At 41.5% G+C, this 24,436-nt stretch overlaps 1 protein-coding gene across 1 annotated transcript in view; it reads right to left on the bottom strand.

The window, feature by feature from the left end:
* The window catches only part of rspo2 (R-spondin 2), a 53,873-nt gene that overhangs the window by 9,401 nt on the left and 20,036 nt on the right, over nucleotides 1–24,436 (bottom strand). Inside the window, exons 3-5 of the mRNA XM_058053749.2 lie at nucleotides 17,428–17,616; nucleotides 10,983–11,126; nucleotides 10,567–10,755 (exon numbers count right to left, since the gene is read on the bottom strand). Coding sequence (XP_057909732.2) covers nucleotides 10,567–10,755; nucleotides 10,983–11,126; nucleotides 17,428–17,616 — 522 coding nt within the window. The remainder of the gene's footprint in view (nucleotides 1–10,566; nucleotides 10,756–10,982; nucleotides 11,127–17,427; nucleotides 17,617–24,436) is intronic.

Below are 24,436 nucleotides of genomic sequence, written 5' to 3'. Positions count from 1 at the left end.
AATCTTGACATTGCAGTGATGTAACGGTATCTGCAGCTTCAACTGAAGAATTTATCATCTCTTCATGAGGAAGTCAAACAAAAATGAATGCCGTCTGATTATACCCCAAATATGACAATATAGACAGATGTCGGAGAAGAACAGTTTTACATTTGCAATATTCAGCTTGAGTGGTTATCGCGCAGGCCTCATAGCTAGGAGACCCGAGTTCAATTCCACCCTTCTCTGTGTGGAGTTTGCATGTTCTCCCCATTCATATGTGGGTTTTCTCCGGGTACTCCGGTTTCCTCTCACATTCCAAAAACATGCTAAGTTAATTGGCGACTCCAAATTGTCCATAGGTATGAATGTGAGTGTGAATGGTTGTTTGTCTATATGTGCCCTGTGATTGGCTGGCGACCAGTCCAGGGTGTACCCCGCCTCTTACCCGAAGACAGCTGGGATAAGCTCCAGCACCCCCGTGACCCTTGTGAGGATAAGCGGTAAAAAATAATTGAATGAATTAATTAATCTTAGAATGCAGCCCTCAGAATGCGTAGCCATGCCTTTACTAAAGCATGGGGGGGTCGACCATTCATGAAAGGTCCGGGCCGGGGAATTTACTGGGCTCAGCCAAATTTCACCAACGGCGATTCCCACTCCCAACATTCACCGTCATTTGCAATCTTAAATCTATTTGCTTCTCGCAATTGTGTGACATAACACAGAGATTATGGATGTTCCCACCACACAACTTAGTATTCTTCATTTCTATGTGTGTACATTGTGACTCCCTAATTCCACACGGACTGCATCCTTCTGGTCTCTGTTGGACTGTAAATAAATGAAGCAGGAAATTGCCTGGCATGATTTTACGCACAAGGCCTTTCATCCCGTCTTTTCTCTACTGGGAAACTTCAGGAGGAAATCCTTCACATGTTTGGACATGAGCACAAGTGTCCCAAAGCAGACTCTAACGAGAGAGGAGCCACGCTAAGTCAGATGGGCTTAGACACTAAAACAGAGATGGGGGCTGCCAGGATCATGCAGCAATCCCTGTGCGATCGTTGGTGATGAGGGAATAAAGTCAGGCTGATGCTTTTTGTTTTCTTTGATTGTTGTGCTTACTCTGGAAGGCGCTGCTCGGTCTCCTTTGGTCATCTCACTGATTGAACATATTGTTCGATAAAAATAGCTCTTTAGTTCACAGAGTTGTGGAAGAGAGGGGGTGTGTGTTTGATGTATTAGCAGGGCTGCTGCTACACAGGGAGAAAGGAAAAGCCAATCCAGGAAGGGCCTGATCCTCTTTAAGGCCTGCGTAGTATCAACCACTTGTCAAACACCAGGCAGACGGACAGCTGAGTGGCTGTGGCAGATCTGATCACAGACATGTCCAGCACATCTATCCAGGCATGGCTCTCCCAACCCTTGTCAATAATCCCCCTTTCGTCTCACTCAAACACAAACAACTGGTCTCGGGGCATATGGCAGACATTTTCTTGTTGGTTTTAGATGTGTATGATTACAGTGCAATTTCAACGGTCATTTCAGGGTCTCACCTCGCTGAGGTTTGTGCACCCCAGAAGGAAGCAGACTCTGTCTAAGATACAGCAAAGGAAGGGGAAAGGAATCAAATTATAAGTGGAACCTAAGATCCCACTAATCCAGAAGAAATTTCCAAGGCCTATTGGGATCACAGACCTGAACCTTGCCACCCAACAAGAAAGAATATTTACGTAAAAAGAGATTTGATACGGTACGAAGAAAGAGTGTTGTTAGTTGACAGTAATCACTCAATCATGTTGTGGGTTTTGCTTATCACTCAGCTATATACTTCTATGGACCACCGGTCTTTCAACCGACTTCAAAGGAAGACCAGCAGGGAACTTTACCAACTCCTAATTTGAGTTCTGCAAAAATCAATACAAGTTTACATGTGATAGTTGGGCAATACATCATTCTTTTAAGGTTGTGTATAAGGCAGCTACAGTATGAAACAGATCTATGACAAATCTTGCTTGGTTTCTATTTCCTTTTCCAAGGTTCTGTTTATCTGTCACAGTGTGTCAGATACCACAGCACAGTGTATGCTTTGCAACAAAAGAAAAGCAGAATGTTCCAGACGCCTTGATGCCCCTGTGAACAAACGAAAGCAGAAACACCATGAAAGAAGCGGTTCAAGCAAGGACAGTGGCGAAAGCTGATTGGTCCAGGACTCCAGCCTCTTACACAATCTTGAGTGTATAAAAAGCCGGGCAGGGAAAGCAAGGGTGCTTTTTGCAGATGCGCTGTAATAAGACCCGCTTACTTGTAGGCATACAGGGACTGCAGATAAGCCCGGATGTCTGTATTAGATATTGTTGTCAGGAATAAACAATCTGGTTCTCATTCTATGATTTGGTTCTTTAAGATTCCGTTATCCTCTATTTGAAACCCACTTGGAGTCCTCAGGGGGAGGATTTCTACAATACACACAGTTCAGTTCCAAATGCAAAAATTGTAAATGCTTCATGGTGGTAACAATCTCCTTTTCGGGTGACTGACACCAAACAAGACTTTTCTTCCAAGTCAAACAGAAAAAGCTCATAATCTCCAACATGCTTGCGTAAGTAGGTTGGCGTTTGTGTTTTCTGTAATCAAAAAACCTGTTAAAGTCACTCTTTTAACCTGAAATTGCTAACGTGTGACATCACCTCGGTGTTCAGCGTTTCTGTGATGATGGGAGTGCGATGCAGGGCTCTGCCTGGCCTCTACTTAGCACCATAAAGGTTCTACTTTTAGTTGTCCCCCCTGTATTTGTCACAGTGTAGTTAACACACACATGCACACATGCACACAATCACAAAGTTGTGCACACAGAGAGCGGGTCTATACTTGTCACTTTGTTGTGTCTCAAAGTCTCCACCCTGGGACCTTGCTCATGGACAAGAGTGGGTTGGAAGCCAAAGTCTCGCTCTGAATCACTAGATGTAATTAAAAGCTGTAATGTCTCTATAAAAATGTCTTCCAGATATACACTGTAGTGATAGACAAGGAAGGAGGGTGGAAAAACGGCGGAGTGGAGAAGGAGCTTCTGGTGGATGAGTCTGAGTCGCTACAACTGTGTGCCAGATGTTTTCGGGCACTCATGTTCCTTCTTTTCTCCTCAACTCAGATCCATGGAAGCAGACAGCATGCGGGGCTGCTCTCAACTATGCGCACCACATCCTCCTCTATGACATGCACACTGTTCCTCGGGCAGCCTCGCTGAGATGAGTGAAATGTAACGAGCAAGCAAGTGTCATTCCGATCCAAGACCGGAAAAGAGCGCAAACAGGACCAAGAAGAAGCACTGATAGTGTGGTGACTTGTTCTGCCTGTGAGGTCTGTTTTACTGTTATTCAGTGACGTTTGCTTGTTTCTCACAGACTGTATGAGAATGTATGCATATGATTCCTTGTATGCATGGTGTGGGATATGATGAAAGCTTTGTGGCTGACTTGAGAGTTGGCAGCAGCTCCGTAGTGGAGGTCTGGCAGACTCGGACCATCTTGGGTTATCTAAATATGAGGTGAGAACGCCTGACACGAGGGCCTCCTTCAAACAAGTGTTAGATCGATATAGAAACGGGTGACAAATTAGACACAAGCGGCCAGAACAGCTTCAGTATGCTTCGGCATTGATTCGACACGTTTTCTGGAACTCCGTGGGAGGAATAGAAAACCATTCTTCCAAAGACATTCCTTTATTTGGTGTTGGAGAGTGCTGTCCTAAAAGTTGATTCAATATGTCCCAATTATATTGACTTCAAATGGTTTCAATTAACCATTAAACGCTCTCTGCTCTGTTTGAAACCATCTGCATTTCTTTCTGAACTCATTTATTCAGGTTTTCTTTTAATTTGTCACCAGTTTGTGGATACTTAATAATTTGCTGACATAAGCAAAGCAGTTGTTTGCAATGCAACTTCAATATTTTTAGAGCAACAAACTATGTTAAAGGTTTTATTGAGATATGTGTGAGGAGTTAACAGACAAATAATGAAGCAGAATAATAATGATAAGGAGTCAATGGATAAATGCATGAAAAATTATGTAAAAATATACGGAAATAGTCTGATTTTCTTCAAGGTTTCTGTGATGGGTAGGATTTGCCATGGGGGCCTTGACTTTGACGTATGTGTCACAGGGTGTAAATACCAGCACAAACTGCCCATCAAGTGGAATACTCTCCAAGGTCCGCTTCACAGCCTTAAACGTGTCATGGGTAATATCAGCCCATATACTGCTCAGCAGGGGGAAATAGCTCCCATTTGTGGAGCATGGGATCATGAGAACATTCCGCTTCTTCACAGTATTCCTCACTAGCCAATGTGTCGTCCTCCCCCTCTCCTCCAGTTTGTTGCCATTTGTTTGTTTGTGTGTGCCTGTATTAGATGAGGGTGTTGATATCAAGCCTCATTTCCTCAGCTGTAAGACAACAATGGCAGCCACACAGCAAACACAATGAATAAAATATAAGCCGAAATTGGCATCCTAAAAACCACAGGTGATGTTTTGGTTGTCTGATTTAATCAGGATGAATTATTTGGGTTCATCAAAAAGCCTCTGTCCACCGGGGCTATATTGCCAATGCGGTAAATAGCCAAACAACAACTAAAAACTTGATCATATTTAATGTGTTTACATGTGCCTGAAAAGGTAGGTTAGTAGAACCACAACGCAACGCTAATTGGTAACCCTCTTCTTTCCTCCTGCCTGGAAACGACCAGATAACAACAATGTGGAGTATGGAGTCTCCGAGGGCATTGCTGACCCCCTTCTGTTCACCTCCCACCTTCCATCCCTCCACCCCCAATTCTTTGAAAGGTCTCCACATGTTTATGGTTCATGCCTGTGGTATGGCGATGAATGCTCCATATAAAACCAGCAGGGTAGCTGGGTGTTTCTTATATTGCTTTTCAAAAGACATCTAATGACAAAATGACAGTAGCTCCGTACTTATTTTGGGTCAAAAAGTAGGGGCACTTATGGGAACACTGAATGTTTCTTCCACAATGTACTTTCAAAGAGCAGCACTCACACAACCATGAACATAAGACACAAGAACGTTAATGAACATTTAATAGAATTAATCGTCCTTGCAAGACTCGCAATGTGGGTGGTGATGAAAAGGGCTCAGGGCATGGAGTCACACTGGGACGCTAACCTGGGCCATGTTTCCACATCCAAACTATCCCGATGAAGCGGGATACTTCTGAGGTCTTCTAACTAACTCCTGTGTCAGCCCCCATGGTGTCAGCCCCTATGGAGCAGACTTATTAAATGAAGATTAAGTTGTGGCTCCCCCAGTCACAACAGGCCATAATGTGAACCACAGCTTAATCACTATGACAGGGCAACTGCCAATTAGTGCTCTTTTGCTGTCCTGGGAAAGCACTTCTCACTGGGCTCCCGCTGTCGGGAAGAACTGATCCAGATTGTCCATGATATTAGCCAAGGCGGAGATCACAATTAATCACCATCCATCATTCCAGGATGACGGAAATCAGAGCGGGGCATGTCATTCATTTACTCGCCCTTCCATCCAAGTATATCATCTTTCCGTAGAGCAGATCCAAGGACATTATTAATTGGAATAATATGACAAGTACAAACAGTTCATTTTGAACAGTGATTGTGCGAGTACTCTGAAGTTTGATTTGACATTTCACCTCGACAAACATGGTCCGTTAATTAGACTCAAACTAAAAGTTTGAGTTGGTTTTGGAAAAGCTGGCATCCTGGAAGCAGGTCCAAACATATCCACCGATAAGTTTCAATGAGTGGTTTTCCAGCTAAACATGGGCCTGGACTCAGATGGGATAATGTTGAATTTGTTGCAAAAAATTGATTTGGCTCGGGTTTAAACCTCCTCGCTCAGTATCTTTATACACCAAAGTTGTCTCAAAAATGTTTTGCAACAACAACACTCGGAAAAACAAAGACTACCAAATAGATGGTCCATCAGACAAGGTGTTCTTCAGAGCATATTTGGCTTGTGCATTGTTTTACAGAAGCAGATATCTGGTAGCAGATGGTCCACAGGCGGTGGCAACCAGGGGGTCCACAGCACGGCAAATTCACCCCAGCAACACACTGACTTCAGACAGACGCTGGCGTGGATCCTGCCAGTCAAACAAATCTTTACAGGGTCTGGATCTGGATTCACTTTAGTCCTTGCCCCAGATGAGTGCAAGGGCAAAAGTCAACAAACAACTGCCCCTTTCTCTGCCACGTCCAGTGGGATTCAACATGGTTAAAGAGGTTTTTCTATGTTGCCCTTTCAATAGGTAGCTATTCCAATCTTGCAGACTCTACACTCTTCTACAGTGCGACCCTAGAGTGTGTAGGATGAGTGTAAGTGATGATCTTTATGACTGTAGAGGTACTGATCATCATCATGTCTATTAACACACATGCAATGTATGACAGGATGTATTTGCGGTGGCAGCATCAAATGACAGATGATTCTATGTGGTGCGCTTGGCCTCCTTTGAGCGCCACAATAAGAAGAGTTTCTCTGGTTACACATATTAGAAATCAAATCCCTCATAAGAGCCTGATGCTCAGGTACATGTATCTAATATATATTCGGGAAACCTAATTATATCTTCTATCCTTCACATCTAATTTCTGAGTATACTAAGCAGTGTTGCCTGCCTCTTGCACAAACTGTGTAATGATCTGTATCAGGTCGCAAAATAAACCCTTGACATACATATATATTTTGTTTCAAAGGTGTTCAGTTTTAATTAACACTGTCAGATACAGATTAGCAATATTTTATATAGATGTGATTACTTTTATTAATGATGTTCTGAGTTTTTGTACACAGCCTTTATTATCATACGACCAAACATTGCACCGAAATACCAAAATTTGCACACGAATTGAGTGCTCGAACATAGGATCCCAAGCATTGGTAACTCAGTCTTGTCGTGTTATTAATTCACAAGTCACCTGCTGACTCTGTAGTTATTTGCTTACTAACAAAGTTACACAAATGTACTTACATAACAAACATTCATTCATTCATTCATTCATTCATTTTCTACCGCTTATCCTCACAAGGGTCGTGGGGGCTGCTGGAGCCTATACCCTAGACTGGTTGCCAGCCAATCACAGGGCACATATAGACAAACAACCATTCACACTCACATTCATACCTATGGACAATTTGGAGTCGCCAATTAACCTAGCATGTTTTTGGAATGTGGGAGGAAACCGGAGTACCCGGAGAAAACCCACGCATGCACGGGGAGAACATGCAAACTCCACACAGAGATGGCCGAGGGTGGAATTGAACCCTGGTCTCCTAGCTGTGAGGTCTGCTCGCTGACCACTCCTCCACCGTGCAGCCCTACATAACAAACAATGAATGTAAAATGTATTTTGTAACACTTTCATAACACTAATGTCAGGAAGCTGACTGATGGACAAAGTGAAACCGAACTTGCCACACATTTGTGGTAGTAAACCAGTGAATCCGATGACAATGATTGCTGGGAAATCTCTGCAGGGATTTCCCTAATGGCATCAATACGAAGGAGGAGCGCTATCACTCTTCTCACCTTTCCTCTTCTCTTTCCCATTAGCACACGGCACACTAAGAGTGGTAAGGGGCAGTCGGTCAATATGAATAGTATGAAGCAGCTATTAATAAAGTGCCATTAGAAACACCCCTTGAGATACCTCAACAAGAGAACGACTGCTGCCCTGCTCAGTGACTTGAATTAGAGGCTGTTCTCCAGGTCGAAAGTTACAATCCTAACTGAATATCTGCAAGATTTCTATTCCATAGTATATAAAACATCTGGTGGAAACACAATAAATAGTTTTAAATACTGCTTCGCCAAACTTCAAAAAATGTACTTGAATGTAGCTTGACAGATGGATGAAAACAAGATGCGATGATACCACTACATATTTTATACATCCTTTAAAAAAGGATGAACCCCTTTCTTTAAAGTATCAAGACACTGTTATTGTGGCAACACCAACTGAGAACAGCAAATGAATCCCAGAAGTGCGAGTTATATACTGTATGTTGTTTATGCTGATCTGCAACTTACATGCAACACATCAGACACGGTTCACTCAATGTTTGCTGTAAAAAACCAGTTGCCTCTTGACATGATCTCGGCTTTAGTTTCCTTGCTAGTGTGTCGTTTCTCAGAGGGATTAGCTCATTCCAGACACTGAAGGAAAATAATATGGTCAGCTGCATCGTTCCTGTGCATCTCGCGCAAGCTTGAACACAGAGATTCGTCAATAATGTCCTGTGTAATGCAGCTGCTTAGAAATGCAAGCTTGGGCGATCCGATAAGCATTCCCATAAATAATATATACCTAGCTCTGCTTCTTTGCTTTAATTCCTGCCTTGGTTTAATCCACGGAATCCATACAGGCCACTGTTATATAATCCTGTGCTTAACCAATACGTTTGAGTTTAGTGTCTAAAGAGGGACGCAGATAAAAATATCAATTTTTAGATAATTTGAAGCATGTCGTCGCCAGAAAATCTTATACTGTATATTGTGAAGCTTCTATTTCAAGTATCAAATAGTATTTAATTGTTTATTCTTTCATCATCCACCCTCGGCCATCTCTGTGTGGAGTTTGCATGTTCTCCCCGTGCATGCGTGGGTTTTCTGCGGGTACTCCGGTTTCCTCCCACATTCCAAAAACATGCTAGGTTAATTGGCGACTCCAAATTGTCCATAGGTATGAATGTGAGTGTGAATGGTTGTTTGTCTATATGTGCCCTGGGATTGGCTGGTGACCAGTCCAGGGTGTACCCCGCCTCTCGCTCAAAGACAGCTGGGATAGGCACCAGCACCCTCCGTGAGGATAAGCGGTAGAAAATGAATGAATGAATGAATTCTTTTCTCGCCTGTGCTGCTGATAACATCATTGTCAGGTGACAGAGCCGACCTTCCACTTCCTGTTTCCATGTAGCAGAAAGCTAATACGTGGGTTACGTGGACTTTGTGATGAAGAACACAGTCAAGCACCATGATGTATGCTAACCAGAAAACGTACGCAAACTGAGGGAAAATGTTGCCGGAAAAACACTGAAAAAGACGCTAACCAGGGCGTATGTTAACAGAGGTGTATTATATATTGTAAGTCTTTTTTTTTTGGGCCAATTTGTCCTCGCCATCCCGCTCAACTTCAGCAGCCTACATTTTTTGCATTGTATTTGCTCAAACGACATCGTGTTGCATTTCACTGGATTGTGCCAAGTGGGGATTTTTCACAAACTGTTAAGCAGTGGCGAATTAATAACACATGCCAAAGTCTGAAATGTACCTCTGTTAAAAGCATGTCACAAGTCTAGCAAACTGTTCAGACGTACTGTACATACAGTGACTCTTACACGCCGTTTTAAAGCCACACAACAGAGATGTTACTCAGAAAGGAACTGCACTGAGAGATTTACAGTGACCACATTAGTGGGAACAGTAGCTTTGAGGGAGATGAACACCGGGAGTTTGCAGCTCGTTTCTAAGTACCGAATAAAGTAGTTCTGCAATTCAGACTTTACAATAACTTTCATCAGTCTATTTATGTCAGAGATAATTGACTGCAGTAACCGTGCATACAAAACCAGATCGTAATTAAAGATGGTAGTAAAGTTTCTTTAAAAGGTCAGACTAGCAAGTCGAGAGCATGGGGGTATGGGGGTTGGGGGAGAATTTCCCTGACAAACAAGACAGGCTTTATGAAATAAATGTGCAGTGGAATCACAGTTTCCAATCTAGAGAGCAGCAGTAGCAGCAGCAGCTTCTGTATCGTTGAAACATGAGAAACCAACAGAGTTTATTGAAGTTTATTAACTCTTTCAACACTTCACTTAATCGTGCTTCCATTCAGTGTGCATAAGTCCTTTCCTATTTCTGTTAGACTTTGTTTTCTTTCCTTGACAGCCTAAACAATATCTGCCACTATAATTGATTCCTTATTTGGTGAATGTAATATGTATACTTGGCCTACCCCAATGCAAAGTTTACAAGAGAGTACATTAAGGCAGAGGACATTTATTTTTAAAGCGCTGCCAATGGACGCCATCACCCCAAATGGCGTGTTGAGCTGTCTGAAAAATGGTTTACTTTTTGGACAAAAATATTTCCTTTATTCACGCAGAGAGAAATTCCAGATTTGACTCCTCATCTAATGACCTGACACACATACTTTGTGCACCACAAATATCTCTCAAAATGACAGGAGGAAACAGAGACGACCATTGAGGTAACCTGCAGATCATTCCTTAAGAAGGGAGGTGGGAGAGCGGGGGGAAAAATCTACCTCAGAGCAAGAAGTGCCTTGAACAAACCCGCAATGGAAAATAACTGATATTTCATGCACGGAAACGCCACAGTGAGCCTCAAAAGCACAGACGGTGAAAAAACAAGGTTGGCTTGTAGAGGTTACATGAGACAGGTGGAACTGAGAGAGGTTGGAATAGGTCTGTAGGACCGGGAGAGCGTACCTTTTGAGGTAATTGAGTCAAAACCAACAAATTATCCGTACAAAGTACTTCAGTATTGCAATGTGACATCCATACCTCTTCTGCAGTGCCTCATGGCCATTTTGCACATCCGGGACTCTGCAATGGTGGGACACAGTATTGTGTCCTTGGGTGGTTTCTTTACAATGTGCCGTGTCCGGGTCTCCAGACCCCACTTATAACCGCAGGTTTTGTTTCTTCTGGTGCAGGCTCCCCATTCACTCCACTGGCCCACCTCGCAGCCTTCTGTGGACACACAGTGATGTCCAATGAAACCACAGCAGAATGTCATTTTTAGGCAATCCACAGACCCCAGGTCAAGCTTTAATACACGGAACTTTACTAGGATACTACATGCTTCTTGTGTGGGGTCTGCTTGTTTTTTAGGATGTGTGAAAAGACACTAAAGAAATGTGTTAACATGATTTAACAGTCTGTGAACATTTCCATGTTTTGCATAGTTGTGTTGTTACCTCCACACTCCATGGTGTCCTCCACGGGGGCAAAGCCCTCGGGGCACTTGTCAAAGCATCGCCCTTTGTGTAGGTAAAAACCTAACTTGCATTTGGTGCAGAAGTCTTTACTGAAGCAGGACTCGCAGTTCTCTATCCTGCACCCTGGAGAAAGGAGACACACATCAGGGTCCATCTGATCAGCCTTCTCATCTGGAGTTGATCGAGAGCTTTGAGGTTTGGGGTTTGGGGAGGGGGAGGGAGGGGGTCGTGAAAGGATTATACAGTCTAAGCCGCAAAAAAAAAAAAAAAGAAATCTACCACTGCCCTGCCCTGTGAATCATTTCCCACCAATGCACTGTGAATCTTTTCTGCATTTTAGAGCACAAACTATTAATTTAGAAATAGCAGAGATAACAGAAATGATGTACAAGTCACACTGACGTATATCAGGAAAGTGTACCAACATCGAACATATTAAAGCTGCATGCCCACCAAGCAGTATTGTACAATTTGGAGTCTGTTGATCTGGCATACATTTTCACTGTGGGATGTGTGACCCATATGGTGTAGCTGTGTTAGCTCAGTAAATAGTATGACATCACACCAGTGTGTCACCTACCATTCAACAATATGGTAGACAAAGGACAGATGAAGTTTGCATGTGCAAAACTGTGTTTGGTCCTTCTGGTTATCAAACAGACTGGAGTGGCTCTCAAGGTCACTCCTGTTCATACTGTCAATGTACTCATTGGCATGTTTTGCACGCAAAATTGTGTACCGCTGCGAGGACAAAATGACGTCAAATGACAAAACTAATGATTACTTGTCAACCAATCAATGGACTGCATTGTGTCAAGCGCCACCCCTTAGATACTACACTACTGTGGTTGGTTGCATATGGTCGGTACTGTCCTTATTACTTTCAAACTTTTGACAAAGGGCGACACAGCGATTCTGTACTGAACCAGACTGCACTGCTTGGTCGGAACAAGGATATAACCTGGCACTGCAACTATTCTACATGCCGAGGACGCCATCTGGTTTACTGAATATGTCTTGGAAGCAACTATTCCCATCATAAACTTGTTGTTCGATCTTAAACATTGTTACTGTTATTTTCCATATGTGTGAAAACATTAAAAAACAACAGAATGAAAAACAGAATGACAGACGCAAAGGGATATTCTTTTATCTATGACCCTTACAAGGCTCAGGGAAGTGAAGTGTCTCACAGTCACACCCCTTAATTACACCATCGCCACCTAACCATCAGGCCTCCTCCTCGACATTCCTCCAAAACAAGGGGGCCCCGCCCCGTGTTACTTTGAACCCTAAAGTGTAGCTTCAGCCCACTCACCCCGGTCTCACGCTTTGCTGAACAGTCGAAACAAACTTGCCAATGTTAGCACTTAGTTTTCACTAATAAAATGCAGCCGATATGGTGTTTTTGGTGGAATGAATGATTAATCAGTCTGCCGATTATAGCGGTGAAGAAGATGACGGTTTCTTATGAAATCGGTTGTTATACTGGCAACACATCCATCAATCCATCCATTTTCTAAACCGTGTATAGTCACTGGGGTCGCACCCTGGACTGGCCTCCAGTCAATCGCAGGGCACATATGGACACACAACCATTCACAATCACATTCATACCAATGGACAATTTGGAGTGGCCAATTAACTTAAAATGCATATTTGTGAAATTTGAGAGGAAACCCGAGTATAACCCAAGTATTTTATTAAGTCATCTGCAAGCTCAAACTGAAGTAAAAAATAACACAGTGTATTCTGCCCTATGTGTCAACTTCTGTCTAAATTAAACTAAATCAGTCAAGAAGGTTCGATACAAAGCGAGCGCAATTCAGAGTCCATTTGGGAAGCTAATAAATCACAAAGCAAATTAGAAAGCACAACACTGTCTTTTACTCTTTGCACTTCCCTGGCCTGTCATCACCTGAGAGACTTTCAGCTCCCAAAACCAAAAAAAGAATAATAAAGGGGAGAACATCTGGCAGCACTCTCCAGCACTCAGTCTGTTGTGCAATCGTCCGTTATCGACAGTAAATACAAGCAGGAGAACCAGTCATTAACAAGATTATGTAAACAATATCACACCTACACATCATTTTCAGTTCCTGTGTTTCAGTCATGCAGGTAAAAGAAAAAAAGATTGGGAAATTTGTTTTCTAAAAAAAATGAAGTAAAGACGTCCCTCTGTGAGATGGATTAGGTGGATGGCACATCAGTACGACACCATGCAAGTTAGAATTCAGGGAGGTAAGGCTGCCGGGTCAGAGGTCATCCAGTTATCAGGCAAAAGGCTTGGACAGTGTAATCTAAAGATGACACTGGAGAAGCTCCCACACTGACCACCGTCCAGTCAGCTGGCCAAGTCAGCAGATTGTTCAGCAGCTCCAGAAACAGATACAGGGGAGCGGGTTCATTCTCCCAGCAGGATTAACCTCTGGACCACCTTTAAAGGCTTCATCTAGGTGCCTCCGGGAAACTAATGAGAAATAATGAGGTCATCAGATCCCACTGAATGCCAGTGTTCCCGGGACTTAAATGTATTATCATCGTTATCTCTCACCCCGGGTCTGGCTGTGCGTTATATCACGAAGGCAGGATGTTGTCAGAGGAATTTCAGAAGTCTAGAGGGCAATGCGATTATTGAGATGTCATGGGTGCTGCATGACTTCCGCGTTCAGATGCATTTGAAGTTGACACATGAGTCATCAAGAGTCACTTGCCACACAGACGCCCGGGTCTACGAAGGAATCGCACTGATTTTATCAAGGAAACAAACCACATGTCAGCTTTAGTCACATTGTGTTCCTCTGCAGGCCAACAGTGTCAAGTGTAATCATGCTGTTTATTTATATGAACATTCACTGCTCAGAAAAAGGGTGCTAAAACATCTTGGAAAAGACTTGATTAATCTACTGGTTTCCAGACTGGGTCTTTTACATGATCTGATGAGGATATGGTTTGTCTCAGACTCCTCCAGAAAGCAAACCAGACTTGATGTTGCACAGCAGGAGTGTCCATTTCCTAAAAGGCCTGGCAAAGCGAAGGGGAAAACAAGCCCTATTTTTTTCCATTCTTTGCCTCCAAGCTGAGCAGAACAGCTCTGACCTACTCTCTAGGCCTGGGGTTTGGCTGACATGGAAGCTTCGGCTTGCTCAATGCCACTCAGCCATGACATGCGGAGCAATGGATGGCAGGAGTTCACGACAAAGGCCAGAGCTGCCATGTTCCTTCCCAACTATTTCCATTCTGTTTTTTTCCACATGGGTGCACCTCTGCACGCCATTGTCGACCTAGGTGAAGCAGAGATGGTGTTCCTGTCAATCACAATGTCCTCGAGAGGGAAACACAATAGCAGACATTTCATTGGCGCTCCGTGTTTCTTCACTCCAAGAAACACAGTCAGTGATATACCAGGTCTACTTCGGTATCTGGAGAACCGACTGCACACACACACACGCACACACACACGGAGCTGAGATTCAGACAGTAGTCAAGCACATTCAGCACTTTTTTAGTCACACAACGGTATTCGTTCTTAATGTTTCAAGGAACATGCAACTCTTCATCTCGGTACTATATCGTAGGAGCAGAGCTCAGTTTGGTGGGACCGTTGTAATGTCCGCCAAATCTGGAAGTGTGGTTAGTAAAGCTGCAATGATTAAATGCCCCATGGTAAAGCAAAGAGTCCAAAAACAACTGGTCATTTGTTTGGTTATGCTGTGCAGTGGAAATACCCGCAAGCTTCAAAATTCAACTGCTAAAAAGAGGGCTTGAATGTGATAGAGAGCTGCCGGTGCTACCGATTAAAGGAAACACTCCATCCTATTCACCGCGGTCCGTGGGACACAACCCCCAATCCATCCATTTTCTGAACTAGGATAAACGGGTATGCTGGAGTCTATCCCAGCTGTCTTTGGGCAAGAGGCGGGGTACACCCTGGACTGGTCACCAGCCAATCACAGGGCACATATAGACAAACAACCATTCACACTCACATTCATACCTATGGACAATTTGGAGTCGCTAATTAACCGAACATGCAAGTCGAAAGTTATACCCAAATCATGCTTATATTAACACCGAAGGCACACACACTTTTCTTCAGCTTGTGTATGCTTCCGCTGCCTTCACGGAAATGTCGTAAAATATCGACCGCCTGTATAAACATATACCTGTGTCTTAACAATGCAAGAAGTGGAAGACAAGGTCTATACTGGCACAGATGACCAGTATAAGTCAGCCACTCAAATTAAGGCAATCTACTCTCGGCAACTTACTCATAAAGTACAGCTTCATGTCGAGCAGCTTAACTTGGCTTTGGTTAACAAGGTGACTCCCATGTAGCGATTATGAAGTTGCCAGTCAATATTACATTGTGTGCCCATCAATGCACTTAGTCATTGATGACGTTTCAAACTAGGAGTTTTGCTTTTTAACCAACCTCATAATCCATCATGCTGTCATTTTTGAAAAGGATATCCCTCCCCTCTGCACACATGCCTGTGGCATCTCGATAAAAAAAGTGTCTAAGCCACTTTCTTGTATAGCTCTTGTTTTCCTTTATCCAGGCAATCCACAACGAGATAAGATCACGCAGTAAAACTCTGGCATAATAATAAGCAGCTGTTGCTGTAGTGAGTTCAGAGCCAGTGTTTAAAAAAGATCATGATAACAGAGACATAATGTCGCATTCCTCTTTGAAACTAGGAGCTGTCTTCTTTTTGTCGCTGGACAACAACTATTACTGATGCACTTTGTGTCTTGGATAGTGTTGCCATACGGGAAACGCCAAATTTGAGTACCAGAAGCTTATAATTATTGTATTTCTAAGAAAATTAACTATACACCGGATTAGATCTGCAACAGTAAAAGATAACCACGGATCATGTATAGTTTAGCGCATATTGGAGCCCCACCTGTTTGGAAGATGAGCCGCTGCATCGAACAGCCCATAATAAACTGCTGAAAAAGTCTGTTGAAACCAGTTGAAAAATAAAAAAAAATACATTTTGTAGTGTTAGATCTTATAAATTATGCTTGTGCTGATGCACAGCATCACTCCCATTTGTATTTTTATTGTATTTTTATGCATTTTTGTATTTTTTTGTATACTAAAGCTACTACTTAAAACCTCCTTAAGATCCAACAGTCCAAATGTATTCTTAATCATCACATATCAAAGTCTTCATTCAAATTTTTTTCAGACTTAAACTGTTCATACATTAGCAATAAATAAAAATGCAGGCAGCCTGCCTCCTCGTCTTTGTGCTCCATCCTAAATATTGTTGTTTCGGATTTCCATGCTACGTCACGCATTGATTATCCTGTTTGTGTTTGCTAATAACCATGTATTGAGGGGGTCAAATAATACAATCATTACCGTATGACTGGAAACTCTGGCCTTGTAGCACTTTCTTCACTACTGACGTTCCCAGCCCAGTGATATTAACTGACTTTCTCCATGTTCATTATTGAGCCTAAATGTCAGGACACCTTAGTCTGGGTTTCACTGTCATGTCTGCTAGGAGTTTGGCTCAGAGAACCGTGAGTTGAAGTTCCTCTCTGTTTTCATATGAAACACTCAGCCAACACCTCTGGCTCTATGTAAACCTATAAAGGCTCTCTGCCTGTCTCCCATTCTCTCTTTCTCATGTGAAAAATGTTATGAGAACAGGGTTCTATATGAGAAATTTCATTAATTGGAATTGAGTTACTCTTTAACAAGCATCACTCGAACTTTAACAATGTTCTTTCTTTGTTTTTCTCCATGTTTTATTATATCAAAGCATAATGATGCATGCAAAAGCATACCGTCTATTAAATATTTTGTGAGAAAAATATTTTTCATACAGCAAAACAATGACAAGACATACTTTTGTCATCAATGCGCTACATTAGGATGGTTATTATATCCTTCAGATTCACATTTGAACTTTATTCCTTTTAAAGTTTAATGCTTACTTTTCTGTTCTTGATCGTCTTTTTTGCCTTATCAAAATCCAATGAAAATACATTTGAGGGTTTGGAATCTGGAAAATTCAGCTGAAAGATGGCTGGATGTTCAAAGTCAAGAATGACTTGCCAATAAACGACACTGTCTGGTGAAAGTCTCAAATCCACAACCTTGCACAAACAATCGCCAAAGGTCTTTTGATTGGTGCTTTACTGCTAACATGCCATCATCTTCATAGCTCAAATTATATTGAGTGTCATAGTTAAGGCTTTTTTTTACCCTTTATGGACTAATATGTATTTTAAAATAATGTGGATGATGGGTGCACCTGTACAAAACGTTTATAAGGCAACCATTCAATTCGCCAAAATTACATATTGAAAAAAAACATAAAAGTGTAAGTCTAAAAAAGGAAATGGGGGGTGGGGGGTGCTGAGGGGCGGTGCAGAAGAAGAAGAGGGAGAACCGAGGACTTACTGGAACACATGTTGAGTTCGGGGCTGCGCATGCCGTAGTATCCAGCTGGACAGTCATGAAGACACTCGCCGTACTGCCTCATTCTCTCTCTCCGTAGAAAAAGGAAGAGTTTGGGCTGGCAGTTTACACAGCCATTGTCTCGAGAGCATACCGAGCAGCCTTTACAGATGGGATATGCTCCATAGCTAGCTGTAAGACACAGAGAGAAGTATCAGCAAAGGAGGGGAAAAATGAGTAAACAAAATAACAATATGTGTGGTCATGTCACTTGAATACAATTTGTCTGGCTGTTTGTTTAACCAATCAAATTTCAGGCAGATTTAGGATCACTGACTAACATTACAACATTAGGATGTTTCCCCATGAAAGTTTTGCTTTCAGCTGCACAAATGTAATACTCATCAAGTTTTACACTTCAGGGTATTTTGAATACATGAACCGCCTGTGACCAATGGATGATGAAAGCAATAAAAAAGGATGAAGGATGAAATGATACAATATGTATTAGCTGTACAGTCCGAACTGCAGTAAAATTCAATGAAAATAAAACCATTTTGTCACTCGTGCAAATCTCGGTTCCCCCTCTAAACTTTGATTACTTATGAATGTGAATATTGCTTTAATTCTGGTCAGAGCTGGCTTCCACAACGATTGTGTTGAGACAGTCGTTGAAAGCCCATAAAGCCACAGTGGTTCTTGTCTTGGCTCAAGTTGCCTGCGGAAGACAAAGAATCCAATAAAAAGACAGTCCACAATATGCGACTTTCTATGTGATCTCCTTCACATTGCATTCACCGGAAAAAAAGGCCTTGGGCGATTCCAATCTCTTCAAATGAGAGAAATGTCAGTCGATCTGAGCCAAATCTTTAATATCACAAGCGGTGACCACGCAACAACGCACATCCAACTCGGCGAACCTAGCACAATGCTTAATAAAATACTGCACAAGCAAACTGGACAAAGCCTAAGAGACAGAGCAGAGCATGTCTGTTTTACTGGCTATGCATCAGCATATTAGATTTCTCTGGACACATTCACCCTTCCAGAAGTGAGCGTCCAAGAGAGGGCCCAATGCAAGCAGCCGTTTGTAGCCATGTGAAAGTCAGTCAGTGGAGGCGAAGGTGTCATCTTTTTGTATTAATTTGTTTTTACTGAGTGCTAGGAAAGTTTTGAGGGTGGTATGCCAATATACACTAATTTCCTCGCAGCCATGCTGGATAGAAGTAATATCAAGTGCTAATCAGAATGTGTCTTGGATGCGTTTTGGAGGCCTACAACCCATTAATCACTAAAGGTCCAAGCCTATTCATCACCCACCCAAACTGATGATTGTTCTTTTGCAGTCAGCACTTCGTAAGCAATGAAGTCAAAGTGAAAATGATTATTACTTCTGGCTTTATAAAGTCTCAGATGGAAAACTGGAATGAGTGTTAACTGTCAGAGACCAGAGATGTTCCAAAGAGGTCCGTGTCTCGTGGCTTACAACATCGCTCACTTGCAGCACTCGCTAGTGGCCCCACCTCCACCCACTGAATGACTGACAGGAGGGTTCCCTCACTCTGTTCATTCCGCTATACAACCAATGCACCCAGGTGTTGAGACAGATGAACCAAGTGAAATCTCTCAATTTTTTAAATTTGTCAATTTATAGAGACCGGCAAAATGATTGAGTTTGTTTTTATTTAATGAATTAATTCACTTACGGATTATTTTGGATCATGACAGGCCTAATTGTGAGTGTTATTTAGGATGTTTTGGGGATTACTAAAGCAGTACTATAATCATGTGACCAGTGAGTCTTATATTTGACATTGTTCTTCGTCTAAATGTTTAGTTCTACATGGACAACGAGACTGCATGCTTATGCCATGACCTTTTCTGCAAAACTCACCATCAGATCATTGAGAACGTGAGCAGCATGGTGGTGTAGTGGTTAAATGTCTCAAAGTCTGTAGACCGTATTATTCTAATCAACCTTTTTTTCCTTTTTTAATCCTTAAAAACTACAATGACAGACAAAGGAAGACAGCTTGGCAAAGGTAAAGAACCGAAAGTTAACTTTCCTACCCCTGTGAGCAGGCTGGACTCTGTAAGTATCAACAGTGTGCTAACAATAATAACGCTGAAATAATAGAAAAATAAAACCTGAGCCTGTGGTCATTTTAGATCACTGACTGGTCAGTCAACAAAGAAATTAAACCTTTTTGATACAGATCCATTTCACTCTTTGTTGTTAAACATTTGTTTTGGCAGGTGCTAATCTTAGCAGTGCACGATGATTTTAAATCGTACAATGCATGCAATACTGTGACATTTCACTACAGCAACAGCCACATCCTGGATTTAGCACGCAACTGGGATAACAAAGTCAGAGAACGGATATATTGAGTGGCGACAAACTGATGCTGATTTTAAGTTATTGACTCGTATTTGTCTGTGAAACGGTTTGGAGGTTCAGGCCACAGGTATGTCAAGAAGGAGGCTGTCTGGAGCTGCACCATCCAGCTCACATCCAACAATATCAGCTCGTGGACATAAATCTGCCAGCAGGTTTCAGTTAAAATATCAATCTAATGTTTGACGTTGAACTGAAATTGAAGTAAAATTATAACCTGAGAACTGTTCTGTTGTTCTGCTGTCCTGTCAGTAGAACCGAAGTGAGCAGGATTAATGACGATTAATCAGTTCCGGAAACCCCAAAACATTAACACAAATAACTTTTTATAGTTTGACAATTACAGTTATACACGAAGAAGGAAAGGGATAAATAAACATTTAATGTAACTTCTTCCTTAATTGAAGATGCCTATGAGGTAGCACCTTCATGTTTTGCTATGAGTTATTTCTTGGATTGAATGGTGTTTCTCACCTTCTTTATCAAAGTGATGTCAGTTTTGCTCTACTGTGATAAAAGTAGGTCACACACACAGTTAGATTGCAGTAGTGTACAAAACAAGATGCGTCTTACGTATATTGGACACCAATATGCCAACCAGGACATATGCTAACTGAGGTTCTACTGTAACCTCAGTTAGTGAAACTGTCAAACTGTTATATTTTTGCCCAAGGTTCTCAAATCGTCAGAATCACATATACATGCCTCGTGACAAACAAGGAAACACAGCCTTGTACACAGTACTTTGGAGGAAAATAATGCAAAAAATTCAAATAAAAATTCAAACATCTCCTCATCTGCACTTTGACATATGCCGATTGTGTCTTTTCTGGCTTGTTCTTTCCCCGAAAATCATCTTTTTTTGTTGTGTTGTTCCGTTCCACTGTCAGTCATGTTAAAACAGAAATGACCCGCATGTACAGAAAATGTGTCATTGTAAGAAAGTGGTCATTGTAAGATTATGTATTCGAGGTTTACCATTGAAAACTGCAGAGGGGCACACATGGCATTTGAAAAGCCACTATTTGATAAACCACATGGTTTTTGGTTTCAACCACAGAATACATATTATTTGAAGCAAAACAAGTCCACAATTCCCACTTCTGACATTGTAACTGAAGATGCAACTGCGCCTAAAGCGTTCTATTTGTGAAAGACGGTGTCCATGCAAACATCTGCGAAGAACCCCGAATGAGGACTTATTAACAAAAAGGCCTAATACATACTTCAGTGTGACAGGCCTGCGTGGCAGAGAACAGAGAAGCGTGGCCACTGGTTGTCTTCAGGAACCACATGAAAATCTTTTCAAATATCCTCTTCTTCACCCATCAACAATCTCTTGTGACAGCTAGAGTTTGAATTAATGTGGTGTGCTACAGAAAGATTGTATTTGACTTTGGAACTACAAAGGCAAATTTACTCAGTGTGTACAATATGTTTGAAAAGACCTTTGAAAGTCTAGCATGTGAACTCGTATTTGCCTTTGTTGATTATCGTGGCTTGGAATATGAGGTTAACCCTCATGTTATGTTCATTTCATGTTAAACTATTTTGTGTTCCCAGTTTAAAACTCATCGGAAAAATTGTAATAATACTTATTTTTATTGTTACTAATTTGGTTAGATTTTGTTATCAACACAAGTTATTGTGAACATTCCAAGTTTTAAACTTCTGTTTGTTTTTTATGGCTTGTATATCTTATATCTTATATCTTATATGGCTTGTATATCTTCTTGTATATCTTATTGATCTAAGCATCTTCAATTCGACTTCTAAAAAACATACTTTCTTTTTTTTAGATTATATTTTACATACTTTTAAGCACAGACTAGTTTGGGTCAAAGTTACAAGTACATTTGTTCTGAAACCATTTCAATTTTTATCCATTTTATTTATGAATAAATGTAATTATCTGAAAAGTACCCTTTACATTGCCAGTCTGTCTTGTTGATGACAGCCTGGTTTTGTATCACGGTTGTCAAAGTGAATCACCCGTGACAACGTGAAATATTTAAAGTGACTTGGCGGACCGAAAAGTTGCCAGATCAGAATCTATCTCCGACAAACCACTGCTAGATTCATTTCTGGATCTGCCCACACCAGCCACAATCAAATAAATGGTCTGTCTGGGGTACCTCCTTCCAATCCATCTCCCTTCAAAGTTGGCCACTTTTACGACTACTTCAACAAACTCAGTCAAGAACGGTTCAAAGCAGGATTTAAAGATATCAATATGGTATATTTTGTAGGTTCTGTGGTCATCCTGATAACATTTTAAGCTGAAGGCATGGGAACGCTTTGGTGTCTGCCTAGTGGAGCTGGAAGACCGGACACCGGGAAGTCCCGGTTTCCATATTGAGACTAATAATGCTTCACAACATTGTTTAAGCCACAGAGTTCGGAATGTGTCAAAAAAGTAGCGGTTTATAGTCCGGAAATCATCAATTCACTCAAGCACTTATCCTGGTCAGGGTCATGGGTTAGCTGGAGCATTGGGAGGTCTAATCACGAGAGGACTAAGAGGACTAATCGCCAGTCAATCACAGGGCACGTTTCATAGTGAAACCATTGAAGATATTAATTGATGTCGGGTTGAACTGTTAAGTTTGTCCAGGTCAATGTTTGGTCTTTCATTCACGAAAACCGACCCACAACTTCAAACATGACGGCATGTTTGGAGCGCTGCAGTCTACAAGCTAAAGACAGCTTCCAGGCCTGCTCTGAACACCACTCATGAGCAATTAAGGCTGCAGTGAAAACCAGCAGAAACCCAAACTCCTTCTCAGGTACATTTTTATGAGCGTAAAGGAAGCACAAGTTGACTGGACTCAGGGCTGCCAAAATCCTCCACATAAAGGGAGTTCCACCCACGGCCAGCTAGTTTCCTGCTTTCCACTCACCTACTGTTAGCCATGAAATCATTTACATTGACACATTCCAACTTGCTGCAACCCAAAACCCTAACAAGGCAAGGTACTTTCTTTTACATCCTTATATTCAACATCGAGATGACAAGATTCCATCAGCTTGTAAAGCTATTTAACATGCTAAACGCTCTTGGAAACTGGTACATTCGCCACTGTTTCCTGGCCTTTCAAGTTAAACAATTTTATTAAGATTGGACATTTTATTGTGTTAGAAATATATGACTAAGTGCTATCGTGTTTTTACTATATCCTAACAGTTTTTGCAGGGTTTCCATGTGTTTCCTATTTTTCCACGCCGGCAAAATGCGATTAAGTGAAACCAGTAAGTGGTTACATGCTTCTTTCTCACCTGCTCATATGTTCTGCACTTCTATTATTACTGCATGTACGGTACCTCTGGAAAATAGATGTGGAGTATTCTTAATATCTGTACATTGATATATTTCAGAAGTATAAAATATGGTATGTGTTATTATGAGCTAGTTTATCTTATGATCAAGTACAGTCATCCCTGTTACACTGTGGTTCATGTCGATTTTTTTTTCATGCCATTTGATCGATACAGATTATGTTTGCGATACTACAACAACATTAACATTGCTAATGGTGAGTTATCATTTCGTATTATTGCTCATCATATCTACTACATTAGGTAATACAAATATAACCGTGACTATAGGGGTGCTATTTAACATCTAGAGGGCTCTAATAATGTTAAAAACTGTTTTAGAAGGTCATAAACAGTTTTTATGCTCCATCTATGAAATTTATTGAATCCTACTTCACGGAAATTCACATATCGCGGTCAGGGCTGGAATCAATTAAACACGATAAACGAGAGATGACTGTATAATTCATTATAAATGTGGAAAAATCACGTGTTTCTCTTCTGACTTGGTTGACATGGTTGCAGTCAGGCAATAACAATGCAGCAGTCAATTCCTGTAAACCTGAGACAAAAAAACAACAGTTTCTATTCTCACAGTTTTCTTGGGCCTGTGGAATGTAAATCTAATAACGTAGACTGTGAATGCAGCCAACCAGAATGCACTCTGTTTATTGTTTTGGAAAAATGTGTACTGTACACGACTGCAGAAAGTTTCATATCATCAAGTCTCACAACAACAAAACCATGGTTAACCTTTTGTCAACATCTTTGTTTAAGCATCCTCTCTTGTAGAAGCATCAGATCTGAGCTTTTAGGGTAACATTGAAGCGGGTAAAAGGAGATTTATGTCAATTATTCTTATCTCAGTTTTTCTGTTGAACGATAAAGGTTGATAAAGCGAATGAGGCAACAAGGGATCATGGAAACTGATCTTTGTTACTGCTGAAAAATGGAGGAGAAAAAGCAGTTACCGAGGTGAAGCTTGTGTGATGAAGGCACATTTCTTTTCCAATTTAGCTGAAAATATGTCGGACCCCTGAATCCTTTCCAGCTGGAAATAGTCAGGTTCCACGGTCTACGGCTTTCCCCCCAGTTCACTTGTAACTGATGTAAGCACATGTTTATAATTCAGGACCTCTCTCCTGCTTATAATAATATTGCAGAATTAGACTGAGCAAACACGGTTGGTGTAAGAAAAAATAGTCAGGCCAAAAGAGTCCTGTTGTTCTCCAGGTGAGTTTTGAAATAAAGCAGGCGGTCATTGCTGCAGCAGCCACACAACTACACAATGAAAGTCAA

Source organism: Doryrhamphus excisus, linkage group LG5, assembly GCF_037039965.1.
Source record: "Doryrhamphus excisus strain RoL-2023G ecotype Guam linkage group LG5, RoL_Dexc_Guam_v1.1, whole genome shotgun sequence".
NCBI lineage: Eukaryota > Metazoa > Chordata > Actinopteri > Syngnathiformes > Syngnathidae > Doryrhamphus > Doryrhamphus excisus.
This window is presented reverse-complemented; position numbering and strand designations above follow the sequence as displayed.